Source organism: Prunus persica, chromosome G5 (genome assembly GCF_000346465.2).
Source record: "Prunus persica cultivar Lovell chromosome G5, Prunus_persica_NCBIv2, whole genome shotgun sequence".
Taxonomy (NCBI): Eukaryota; Viridiplantae; Streptophyta; class Magnoliopsida; order Rosales; family Rosaceae; genus Prunus; species Prunus persica.
In genome coordinates, this window is record NC_034013.1 from 1,926,800 (window position 1) to 1,941,218 (window position 14,419).

A 14,419-nucleotide genomic window follows, 5' to 3' on the forward strand; every position below is an offset into this window, starting at 1 on the left:
CCGACTTACATATTAAAATGACGTCGTTTAAAGCGTAAACCATGTCGTATGATTTTCTGTACGACGTTAAAATATGTATTCCACGACAGCATCCGCCGTCGTTAAAAATTAATACCCTAAACCCATAAAACTAAATTATACAATTTAAAAAAGTAAGTTTATAAAAGGTTTTATAGTTTTAAAGCCTAACATATACCCTAGGACTACCCAAAAATTATACTTTAAAAATAAACCCCAATAAATAACAACCCTAATCTCTAAACCCTAGACTCTAAACCCTAAACCATAAAACTAGAAGTGATTTTATGACTCATCAAAACAATTTTGTTTTGGATGGTCATTTTAAATTTTTGTTATTCAAAATGAATTTTTTCAAGGTTTATGTGGAAGAAAATATATCAATGACTTCATAGGAGATGACTTTTCAATTTTCTGATTTATTTTAAATTTATTTTGAATATTTTGATATAAAAATAATAAAATATTCTTACCACAACAACAAACCACGTCGGTGTTAATAAATTGTAGACGTTGTAAATTGTAATAGACTACTAAGTCGTTAAAATGAGAAACCATGGCGGCTATTTAACTATACGACGTAAAATATATATTCCACGACTTAACCGCTGTCGTTACATAAACGTCGTCGATGATACCCTGAACCCTTAAGAAATTGAAGATGTTGTAAACCATAAACGACTCAATTGTTCAAAGAACGTCGTCTAACTATATTTTTACGTCGTATTTGTTTAAAACACGAAACAACAAAATACGACGGTTTTTGACTTTATTAGGTCGTTGGAAAAGTATTACACGTCGGTTAAGCAATTTGTATGTTTGTTTTTTTTTTAATTTAAGAAAACCTCAACAAATTTTTACATTACATATTATAGAGAAAATTTGTACATTATACATAAATATCAAGTGTTCAATAATTGCCCTGTTTAATAATTTGGAAAACAAACTCTGCCCATTCATTCCGGACTTCATCAATGGCTTCTTGGGGGTATGAAGCTTCCTGGTTTCCCTTGGCATACTGCATAAACAATGACTATTAGGGTTTATAAATAAAAAGAAATTCAATCACAGACGACGATATTTTTCATAACCGACGTAGTATATCCATTCAACGACGTTAATTTTACATGACCGTCGTTGATAATACAAAAAACGACGTGAAATGTATGAAGGTAATTTCTTCTTACCTTATTCTCAAACCCCAAGGAAGGATCCATGATGATGTCCCTCATGAAGCGCATCACATAATACCCGCATTCGACATTGCTGGGTTGCTTTGGTGTGCCTGAGAGAGTTTTCCAAATTACATTTTTACGTCCTGCTCGGGCTATGTGGGTATTATATATTTTTAAAGCACTGTTCACGATATTTTTCGCCTCTTCGTCGACCACACGATGACCTGGCAGAGGATCCAGAAAATAGACGGTCTCCTTCTTTGCTCTTACAATCAACAAGATCCAATGACGGCTGCACAAAATTAATATAAAAACGACGGTTATTTACAAAAACGACGTATTATAGTATTTCACACGACGAAATAAAGTAGATAACGACGACATTATATATTTATCACGACGATAAATAAATACCGACATGGTTAGTAGTTTCAAACGACTAAATAAAATAAAACACCGACGTGGTTAGTTTATAAGCTGTCATTTATTGAAAATCATAAAAACAAAATCCTAAGGAGACTAACCCTGGATTGTAAGGCATCATGAAAATCTGTTCACCGTCTGTCTTCTGAAGTCGAGCTGCTACCAGTTGTGATCTTTCAGTTATTGTGCCAGAGTTGGCACTAACTGTAGCAGGGTCGATAAAGCCAACCATGCTGCACATATTGGCTTGTTTCAAAACATCGTGTAAGTACCTAAATACATAAAATAATATAAACAAGTCAGCACAAACAAACACGACGGTTATGTATAAAAAAACGACGTATTATAATATTTCACACGAGGTACTGAAATAGATGAGGACGTTATAATATATTTATCACGACGGTAGTTAGTTAAGACGACGTGGTTAGTTAGTTAAGACGACGCAATATATAAACCAACGAGGTATTATTTTAGAAGTACAAACCTCATATATACAGCCAATACAGTAGCTCCAATTTCTTCCATGCCTGCAAATTGTGTAATATCTTCTGGCAGGAGGAAGGTATCGCGCTCACCACCAAACACCTCTTTATCAATTGTAAATTGGAGTGTCTTATCCTCAGGCAGGAGTGTCGTTTCCACAAAACGACAAAGGGTTTTTAAAGAAGATGGCGCCTCCATATTTGAATAAGCACCAACTTCAAAAATCTGTTTAAAGAAATAAAAAAAATGACGTGGTAATTCAATAAAGACGACGGTTTAAGGAATAAAACGTCGTCTTAAAAGTATTTAAACGACGGTAAAAAAACTGTCGTGGTAATTCAATAAAGACGACGGTTTTATGAATAAAGCGTCGTCTGAAACCATTTAAACGACGGTGCAAAAACCGTCGTTTAAATATTTTATTACGTCTTAAAAAAAGTCCGCCGTCTAAGTTTTAAACAAACGACGGATTAAATAAAAATATCGACGTCTGAAATTTTGAAAAACAAATAAAAAAGGCAAAGTTATGTAAACATACCTTGTCGTCATGCTTTTCTTCATCTTCTTTCTCCTTTTCTTCTTCCTTCTCTTCATCTTTTTTTTCTTCTTCCTTCTCTTCATCTGGCTGATGTTTCCCCATTTTGGCAGTATCATCCTCCAAATGTAGGGATCTCACATCACCTCCAGAGCAGCTAGCTTTGTCAGACATTGGATTTTTGGGGCTTTGGCTAATTCTTGGTTTAAGCATGCTTGGATCAAAATTGGGAATTAATTGGGAAAGCTGACTCAGGAAATGCTCCCTCTCAGCCTCTACCAATTGTTTTGTCCTAGCCTCCATCCTTAAGGCCTCTTCCCTTGCCTTAGCCTCCATCTTTTTAGTCTCTTCTTGAAGGAGAACTCTTAAACTGTCCTTCAAACGGTCGTCAAAGCTCACCCTCTGTGGTTTGGGCAAATTGAAATATTGCCTTGGGGAAACACCAGCACCAACTCCCCTCACTCTGCCAGGATGCTCGGGGCCCAAAGCCATGGTCAGCACATCATTGCTGCCATCTACTCTGACTTTGCCTTCCGAGATTGTTTCTGCAATTCATCCTAAAAAAAAATAAACAAAAAAACACACGACGGTTATTTATGTACAAACGACGTATTATATAATTTCACACGACGCAATAACGTATAAACCGACGTTATTATAACTTATCACGACGGTAGTTATACCGACGTGGTTATTTATTTAAAACGACGAAATGAATAAACAACCGACGTCTTATGCTATAATTAAAGAAAACAGAGTAGTGATTCCTATTTAGACCGTTAACGACGTTTTTAAAAAAGTTTCGACGTGGTAATATCATTCAAACGACGCCAAAATGAACCACCGACGTCTTATGCTATAATTACAGAAAACATAGTAGTGATTCCTATTTAGACCTTTAACGACGTTTTTAAAAACTTCTCGACGTGGTAATATCATTCACACGACGGAAAATATAACATACGACGTAATAAGAATAATTCACAGTTTAATAAAAATTTAAAACAGAGTGATAGTAGGCTTACAATTAATTTTGCTTTCTCTGCCACCTTTGGATCAGGGATGTTACCATGTTTGTCCTGTCTAGCTCTCTTCCATAAGGTAGATCGATCAATTTCTACCCCAGGCATGGTTTCCTCCAATTGATCCTCCAATCCAGCATATCCTTTTCGAGACAATCGATGATTGTACTCGAGTTTCTCCCTAATCTGTGCATGTTGAGAATGCACAGACTCAAAATCTTTGGATAGCCTTGAAGCTACAAAGGCATCCCATTGTGCTTTCTCTATGAATTTATATGTTTCAGGGGGTTGGCTTAATTTCTCCCTGTCATTGGTGTATGGAAGGATATAACGCCTCGTTAGTGTAGACTTGAAATCCTTCCATTTCTTGGAAGCAGAAGCTAAAACAGAGGTCTTGCCCCCTTGGCCTACGACAAAAGCCATGTCAACTGCTTCCCAAATCTGCTCCTTTATATCCTTGGGGATTTGGGACCATTTCTTGTCCACAAGTGGGATCCTGGAGCGTGCCAACACACCAATATACGACTGCATCTCAATATGTGCTTGGCCAACACCTTTCCCCCTTTTATTGTACTCAACAATTGGCCTCAGTTTCTGAAGCTTTCTCTTCACAACACAAGGCATTGTGCTCATACCTCGACCAGTCTTTGAATCATCAGAGATTGTTGTCTGGCTGGTTGGTTCTGTCTCAGCAGATGATGAAGCAAACTTCATCTTCTTCGAAGACTTCATCTCCTTCGAAGACTTGTCTTGAGGAGCTACCATTCCAAGCTTCTTGGAGCCAGAATCCTTAGTTTGTTGTTGAGAAACCATTTTAACAGACAAAACTGCAAGTGAAAATATTTCAGGAAAACATTAAGAACACAAACGACGGTATTAAAAAAATACGACGTATGATATGATTTTAGACGACGCAATGAAATAATCTCAGACGTAATAAATGTTTAAAACCATTATTTATATAACGTCGTGGTATATATGTTCACACGACGTCAATAGTAATACACCGTCGTGGTAAAACTATTATTTATATAACGTCGTGGTATTTATGTTCATACGACGTCAATAGTAATACACCGTCGTGGTATTAACATTCACACGACGTAAAACAATAAGATATTTTGTCGTCTATATTAGATACCAACCCTAGTTTCTTTTTCTTTATATTTTATCAAATAAGGGAAAAACAAAAACCATTGTTCAGAGAAATCAAACCTGCAATTAAACAAGCATATAAAAAAAGACTATTATTTTAAAAACAACTTTGTCAATTTTCAGACGACGCTAGAACAACTGACGAACCGTCGTGGTCTACCGTCGTCTTATTTAGTTGAGGTAGTTGTCTTCAAAGTTGGAAACTTTCCCTCTTTGTCTGTATATTTTATCAAACTTGGAAAGAAGTAAAATGATTTTGGCCAGAAAAAAGGTAAAAAGATTTTTCAAACAAAAAACGTATGAGCATGCAAAACAGTAACCAAAATAGTGAAAATGAAAGCTTACCTTTTGCGTGCAATGAAAGCAAGAGGAAGATGATCGATGTTTAAGTTCAGAGACGACGAAGAAGACGAGAGGAAGACGATGAGAAACTCTGACAATGCTCTGACAAGGAAAAAAGACGAAAAGGTTTCTCTAGGAGATTGAAATTTTTAATCGGGTTTGGAAACAGTGCATGTGTAAGTCGAAAAGTTGCTTACATATAAAACCATTTCAAAAAAAATAATACGGCGGTTACATTTAACTACGTCGTTTTTAACTAACACGACGCAATATTTTTCGTTCGACGTGGAATCATTTCATTTAACGTCGTTAGGTTTAATATAACCGACGTGGATTTTAATTTTTAAATTATGAATAGAATTTTTTTTCCCGTGACCTTTCAGTTTATTTTTCAATTACAGTGCGTTATAAATAGAGTTTTTTTTCCGGAGGAAATTTAAAACGAAGGAAATTAATATTCTTCAATATGTAAAATTTCTTTTTTGGATGACAGATTTAAATAAAATAAGAATATAAAAACAACTAATGTGTAAGTCAAGTAGACGAAAAGTTGCTTACATATAAAACCATTTCAAAAAAATAATACGGCGGTTACATATAACTACGACGTATAAATTACAAAATACGACGGTACATTTAACTTCGGACGTGGTAAATAAATACGACAGTAGTTTGTAGGTACCGTCGTAGTAAACTCAAAAATTAAAGTACATAAGTAATAACTCGCGTCATGGTAGATTATTTAACACGTCGTTTTTATTAATTTACCGACGTGGATTTCTGTAATATACGTCGATAATACCGACGCTGATTTTACAATTTAAACGGCGGTTTTTTTGTAAGGACCGCCGTTGGTTTTAAAAATTTATTCTATAAATTTGTCGCTTTCATTCATTTTCGGTTTACATTTAAGGTTCCAAGTTCTTCCTCTCTCAGTCTCTCATGTCTCAAAGACAATAATTTGGATGTTTTCTCAAAGAGAAATTGAGCTTACTCGCATCAAATATATGTCCACAAGAAGAAGCTTGTCAACTAGCCTTCTCACTTCCTTGATCAAGCCTGATAGGACACTTAGTGCTTCTGAATACTCCTTGCTTTCCATCAAAAGAGATGCAAGCCTGGCCTCCACTCGCTGTCGAAGGAAAGTTCGCTTCTCAGGGAAATCTGAAGATCAGATGTGCCTGATCCTCTGCTTGATTTTCTTGCCTAAGAAGATCCGTCGGATTTGTGATAGCCTCTTCCTTTATCCGTAGAGCTTCAGAAGAAGAAGATGGGTTTCAAGAATGCGATAAAGAATAGAAATGGCTTCAGATGGCCTCTAAAGCATGAGCAATTGAATCAGTAGTTTCTGGGAGATATGATGAAGACATTGTCAATGCTTTGAACTATACAAGTCCTGCAGAAAGATATGTTAAAGAAACTGAAACAACGGCGGTTTTCTGTTCTACCGTCGTCTTTTCTCGTCGTCTATATTAAGTTAAGATGGCGGTAGATTTATAATTACCGACGTAGATTATTTTGTTAAACGTCGTTAAGTGTACTACAACCGACGTGGATTTTATTTTTAAATTATAAATAGAGTTTTTTTTCCCGTATTCTTTCAGTTTTAGTTTTCAATTCCAAAGCGTGATAAATAGATTTTTCTTTCCCGAGGAAATTTAAAATCAGGGAAATTAATGTTCTAAAATTTGTAAACTAACACGACGCAATATTTGCAAATCTGTGTCATCTGTTAAGATTATGATGTGGAACAGAGTTCCATCTGGTAAGATTTCGTAACCCTTGGGATCTCAGACAAATCTGATTATGTCGGCGGTGTTCTATATAAACCGTCGTGGTTATTTCAATTCTTGTCATTAAGTAGATCTACCGCCGTAGGATAAGAAAATCAAAGAAAAAAATTGTTAACAAAAATTCTTATTAAGACGACCGTTAAAATTAAAGGTACGACGTATAAAATGAATAAATACGACGTTAAATTTTATTGTACGATTTAAAGATAACGTCGTAGAACTATACGAGAATGACGTCGATATATTTATATTTTCCGTCGTTGTAAATTAATTTAATACGGCGATATTTTGTATTTTAAAGCCGTGGATTTGTTTGTAATTATACGGCGTCTTATACGAAAACCTCGTCGTGTTATTTTATGAGTAAAAACGGCCGTTTTTATTGAAATCGTCGTCTTTACTTTCTACGTCGGTCGATTCATAACTTCTGCCGTTCTTTGTTGGCATTGATTTTACACTGCGGAAATCTGTTTCAAATAGACGTCGGTTGTTTAATTATGTACGTCGTTGTTTTTGAACAGCCATTTGAATCTCCATTTTTTAGTTGTCTAAGGTTGTATTACACGACGGTATTTTTAGAACCGTCGTCTTTTTATAAACCACGACGGTTTTCACTTAGACCGTCGTTGTTTTCTGGTCGTCTTTTTCACTTTTTGTAGTAGTGTTGTGAAGTGAAATAAGATCACTAATATGACATAAGGTTTTCTGGGAGAGACATGTGGTTTTAGTCTCCAATCTCATCGTAAATGCATCCACATTTCTATAAGTGCGGTTGTTACTTTAACGCAAAACTTATAGTATGTGTTAAATGCATATTTATTAAGACTATATGGTACATGGAAATCCTCAAAGCTCATGAAATATTTGAGATATATCGGATGAAGCAACCTCTTGAAAGATATAAAGTACCACACTATTCTTAATTAAGAGTTAACACTAAGAGTTTGAGTATTTTGAATTCAAATTTGATATTGTTGTAACATATTCTAACTACTAAATTAGTTGTTGATACTCCTAAAGATTTCAATCATTTGAAAAGTGAAAAGCAGGTTGAATAGTGTGATAGATGATCATGTATGAAGACAATGTTGCTTGTATTGCTCAAATCAGAGAAGGAGAGATATTAATCAGGGGGAGATATCAATCAGGGGGAGCATCCCAATTCTACTACATTCAAGGCAGATGCGCGTTGTACTCTTTTTCCCTTCGACTAGGTTTTTGTCCCACTAGGTTTTTCCTAGCAAGGTTTTAACGAGGCAATATAAGCTCATCCATCACCATATCAATGATTCAGAAGAAAGTTTCACTCTTTTTCCCTTCGCTTTGGTTTTGTCCCACTGGGTTTTCCAAGCAAGGTTTTTAATGAGGAAACAATGTCATTGTATGGTGGACATCCAAAGGGGAGTGTTGTAAATGCATGAGTTGGTGGATGACCACCATACCTCTTAATATTCCACCGTTGGATTTTATGTAACCTATGCACTAAGTATTTGTAATTAATGCTTGTAACCTATAGGTATATTGTAAATGATGGTATTCAATCTCCTATCTTGTAAGCCTATAAATAGGTGGTTTTACTAAAGATTTAGTGGGAATAAACATGATGAAACTTTGTCTTTAGCATATCACTTCTCTCTACATTTTCTCCCTCTAGTTTTATAACAAAAAAGTATATATTGATAATTTCTCATTTAATTAATAATTTTAAGTCTTAATATTTATAGTAACTAAGGGTATTTTCTGGTATTTTGACTGTTTCACCGTTATATATATAGATGACATACCCATTTTTTTATCTGAATAATAGCAGTGCATTAGGTAAAAATTCACGAACAGAGAGGCTTGTATACTTTGAATTAATTAACATTTGGATTGAGCCTATTATCATGGAAACAAAGTATAAAATCCTACAACTGTGGAAACAAATTCCAGTCTACTTTATTAACTCAAGTGGAAATTTGTAGGTCGTATATTAAATAATTTAGAGATTTTTTATTGATGGAAATTTTAGGGATTGAAAACGAACATTAAAGGGAGTGCCCAAATAAAAAGAGACGAGGAGCTATTGATATGCTAGAAATAGGGAGTATTAATTACAAATTAGGGAGAGTTAATGACACACTTAAAAATAATTATAATAAAATATGCAGATACATGGCATATGTTGTAATTAATTTATAATACTCGGACATATTTGTCATATAATATAGGTTTTGCAATATGTATTTAAGTTAAGGATTGGTTACATATTTCTTAGTTCGGCCGTTGGATTGCATTCATGATGTAGAACAGATGGCAGATTTTATCGCGGTTGAGCTAGAAAAAGGACGTAGTGGGAATATACAGTTTTGTCGTCCAAGCTCCGATTAGGACGCAAAATACCATTTTGGAAAGGGAACGACGCCACGAGTGTAACACACAGCTTGGCTGTGACATATGATGGATTTTGGCATTCTGAGGTCGTTTGGCCTTCCAAAACTGCAGTTAAAGTTTGGTAGTTAATTTTCCAATAAATTCTATTTTGGACAGTTTAGGAGTTACGTTATTAAGACTCCAAATTAATCCTGTTTTTCAGTTTTATGTAATAACTCCCCTAGTAGTTGAAGGGTTGAGGGTTGTTGAGAATTGTGTATTTAGACAGGTTTGTCTAACGTTTCTAGCAACTCAGTTTTTAATAACATTATTCCAAGAGAGCTTCTCTTAATTTTCTGGTGGAATCCAGTTTTTATTGTTACTCAAGGTTTCGCTTGAAACCTTTGTTGCTTGTGCTGCGTCAATTCATTAGATGTATTAGTAGATTAAATATGTAACATACATGCAATATTATCCAAATATATAATCAATCCTTCACATAAAATACTTATTCGAGAATCTCCCCTATCTTACATTGCAACATATTTTAAATTTGGGTTTTAAGTAAAATTTTAAAAATAGATGAGTTAATATCTAGGATCCAGGAGTTGCAAGGTCCTATATCTGAGGAACCCTTTTTTGTTTCTTCACAGAATGATTATATTCATTCTTGATGAAGATAGAATTAACTAAAAAAGTAGTTGCAATTATTAATGTAGGTAACGCGCCTAACATGTGGAGGCTTCATCCTTGGATTGCGGGTAAACCACACAATATGTGAATGTGACGCAGTAGGGTTGGCCCAATTCTTGAACGCAATTGGGGAGATGGCCAAAGGAGCAGATTCACCATCAATTCCACCACTGTGGGCACAAGAGCTCCTCAATGCCATAGATCCACCGACAATTACACTTCCGCATTACGAATATGAGCAATTGCTTGATTCACAAGGCTCCTTCATTATAGACCAATCAGACATGGCCCAACGATCCTTTTATTTCGGTCCACAGCAGATTACAGCCCTCAGGAAACATCTTCCACCCCACCTTTCCACTTGCTCCTCATTTGAGCTCATAACAGCCTGCATCTGGAAGTGTCGAACGCTTTCACTGAGACTGAATCCAAAAGACACTGTTCGCCTTTCCTGCATCATCAACGCCCGCGGGAAGCGCATGGATGACCTATGTCTCCCCTTGGGATTCTACGGCAATGCATTGGGTGTCCCGACTATCGTTTCAACGGTAGAACTTGTGTGTGCAAGTCCACTGGGATATGGTGTGGAGTTGGTGAGGAAGAACAAAGCTCAGATGGGTAAAGAATACATGCAATCACTGGCCCATTTTTTGGTGATCAGAGGACGGCCTCCGCCTCCAATGGCTTGGAATGTGTTTATAGTTTCTGATAATAGACACACTGGTTTGGGAGAGTTTGATGTTGGGTGGGGAAGACCAGTATATGCTGGACTTGCGAGGGCAGTCCATGTGATCAGCTTCTATGTCCGAGAAAACAACCAAGAAGAGGAATTTAGAATTTTGGTGCCCATATGCTTGCCAAGAATGTGTTTGGAGAGGTTTGAGCAGGAGCTCAAGAGGATGATATTGGAGCACGTCGATGATGTATCTAAATAAGACGCAAGGATTATGTGTGTGTGATTAAGTCTAGTTGTCTTGTGTTGTGTGGGCTATCATTTCTATGGTAGAGTGGGTTTGTTTTCCTCTATATGCCTCTTTGCATTTGGAGTCAGTTTTTTGTTTTTTTGTTTTTTTTGTTTTAAGAAAATTTCGCATCAGTCCAATTCTAATAAAAGACCAGCATCCTTTGTAACCTGTTGGCTTGGAATTACATTCAAAGCTCAACAGGTCTTGGGTTCGACTGGTATCGGATCGATGTCAAAATAAGAGATGTTGGGTGCAACCCACGCATAAGTTGTTGATCTAAGTCCTTTGACCACATGCCTTTTTTTATTTATGGATATTCAAATTTAATTTTTTTTAATTTTTTAAAAATCATTTTGTTGTTCCAATTATGCATTAAGAAGGTAAATTATGAATTTGTAGAACTGGTAAGTTATTGATTTGTAGGACATTAATTATTAGATTTGATTTAAATTTTATTGGATATGAGATTTAGAACATATCCTTTGAATAGAAATGTAATATACACCAGACACATCCCTTAAATCACATCTCCGCTTACAAATAACACAACACTATGCCAAAAATCATAAAGATGTCTCTTTCCCAAGTATACCAACCTAATTTTTTTAATCGGAGTTCATGGAAACTTCATACCTTAACAATAGGTAAGGTACCTATGCATACACCTCTTGTGCAGGTAACTAAACCCATAAACCAACTTTAGTCTAGGTCTAGTGTAGGTAATTAAACCGAAAAGCCAGCTCTTGTCCAAATAATTATACGCGTAAACTGCCTTTAGTCTAGGCAATTAAACTAATATAATACCTTTGGTATGCATCTTTAAACTCATACTTAAAGTAAAAAGTACCTATCTAAAAGGTTACAGAAAAAGGGAAAAGAAACTCACATCTCCACAACAAGTATACTCACACCTAAGTATATTGAAACTCCATAAAAATTGCTTTGGAAAACCCAAGAAAAAAAAAAACCTGGAAGACATCTATGCGTGTGTATTATATATAGAGAGAGAGAGAGAGATTCAATTAAAATCACTTGAATCCTATATGATTTGACCATTCAATTAAATTATTGAAATTTGAGGATTTCTTGAAGCATCGTGTTCATTGATTTTGTTGGTCTCAATCAGATGCCTTAATGATTTTCAAATTATCTGAATTTTTGCAAGAATGATCTATGAATTTTTTTTTCTTGCATTGTAGGTTTTTCATGGAGTAATCTTGTTCGTTTATGTCAGTCTTGAAGTTGGATCATCTGCTGTACTTTGGATTTAACATCTTTGGTGGTGTTCGTTTTGCAGTCATGGAACTTCACATTCAAGTGATCATGTTTGTAGTACTCCAACTTCTCATTCAATAACATCAGAGCGTTCTAGTATTCTCTTGAAATGTATTTTGAAATGTATAGGATAGCAGGTGGGGTTAAATTTGAAGAGTACTAAGAGCATCTCCAACAGAGTTGCTATACTCTGATTCTTAACCATTTTGGCTAGAATGAGGGAAAAACGCAACTTCAGTAGATTTGCTATTAAGCTCTCTATTGTGGACAACTCTCTATTTGAGTTTGGTGGCTCTCTACATATAGAGAGGAGGAGAGAGAAATTGAGGGTCCATAGAAGTAATTTTACAAAGGCATTAATTTGTATTTAAAATTTTAAAAATAAAATGAGTAGGAAAATAGGATAGGAAATGGAAATAATAGCACTTAATGAAAAAGGAATGAAGAACGTGAATCATTCAAAATGCATGAGAAATTGAAGAATAATTTGAATCACTAATCGAAACCACATTCACACGCGGTGGCATCCGTAAGACCAATAATTTTATGGTGTCTGTTGGTCCCAAATAAGACCAATAATTGTAGCATGTCTGTTTCTAGAGGTGGCATCCTTAAAATGGACCACATGTGGGTCTGCCTTCTTGAAAAGATTGTACAAATTAATTAGTGATGAGAAAAATCGGGTGAAATGTATACTTTTCTCTTCAGCAATGTGACACAATTAAATGTTGAAGGATTACAGAATTAAAAAAATTCATTTAACAAACAAATTGAAAACTGAGGAAGAAATAGGGGACTATAGATATAATCTTGTAATAATGGAATTCATTGTCTTTGAAAATGGTGAATCTCCATATTCATGCAGGTTTTAGCTTCAAGAAGTTAGAATATATGTATTCACAGGCCTGAGTGGCTTTGGCTCTTCTTCCTTTCTCAAATACAAAGATGAAAATGGGGTATTGGTACCAATATGCTTGCCATTATCGGACATGGAGAGATTTCAGCAGGAGCTCGAGAGGATGACTCTGGAGCCTCTGAAGGATATTTATGACAATAAATCAGCTAGGATCACGTCAAGGATGTAAAAAATTCATCAAATGTCAGATCGCTTAGTGTATGGTGTCAATGAATTTTGGAATGTAACATAAGAACTAGATGCAAGGTTTGTGTCAACATAAAAATAAATTGCAATCTAATTGGCAATGTGCTGTAATTCGGGGAAAAATAAAACATAATTTGGTGTTTGTGAACCATAATTGAAATCCACGCGTACAAATGAGTTCATATTATATGGGTAGACACTTACCTTCCTCAAACTAAACATAGAAGGATTGAATAATTGTGAATGATATTATACTTCTCTAAGAGGAGGATATATATACAAGTACAAGTTGACTTTTCTTACAAGGAAAAGTAATTAGCTAATTACAAGGAATCCTAACTAGGTAACTATTCGAATTATACAGGTAACATGAATTACTCCAAGAAATCAGGGATCACGGAATTCCTGAATTATGGCTCACGCCAATATTACCCCTCAAGTTGGTGCATGGATATCTCCTATGCCCAACTTGTCAAGTGATTTATGAAAAACCTTTGCTAACACCACGTGCGTAAAGACATCTGCCATCTACTCTTCTGACATTACAATGGTATATTGATTAGCTTATCTACCAGTTTCTCCTTGATATAATGCCTATCGACTTCAACATGCTTAGTTCTATCATGTTGAACTGGATTATTTGCTATCTCTCTCGCAGCTTGGTTGTCACAGTAAAGCTCAATGACTTTCTTTGGTGGAAAACAAATTTTGGACATGAGTATCCTTAGCCAATAAAGCTCGAAAACTCCATGTCCTATGCCCCTGTATTTTGCCTCAGTTGAAGATCGAGCCACTACATTCTGCTTTTTACTTCGCCATGTAACCATATTACCCCCAATGAAAGTGAAGTAACCTGATGTAGAACGTTTATCTGTTATATTACTTGCCCAATCTGCATTTGTATAACCCTTGACATCCAAATGTCCTAGTTTTCTGAATATCAAACCTCGGCCTGGTGCTTTCTTCAAATAACTGAAAATCCTCATAATTGCTGCTAAGTGATCCTCACTAGCAGAATGCATGAACTGGCTAGCAACACTAACTGCATATGTGATATCTGATATAGTGTGTGAAAGATAAATT

At 35.5% G+C, this 14,419-nt stretch overlaps 1 protein-coding gene across 1 annotated transcript; it reads left to right on the top strand.

The window, feature by feature from the left end:
* LOC18777891 (methanol O-anthraniloyltransferase) lies at positions 9,984–11,230 on the top strand. Its single transcript, XM_020563505.1, has one exon. The coding sequence runs from the start codon at positions 10,129–10,131 to the stop codon at positions 10,927–10,929; it is 801 nt and encodes a 266-aa protein (XP_020419094.1). The 5' UTR covers positions 9,984–10,128; the 3' UTR covers positions 10,930–11,230.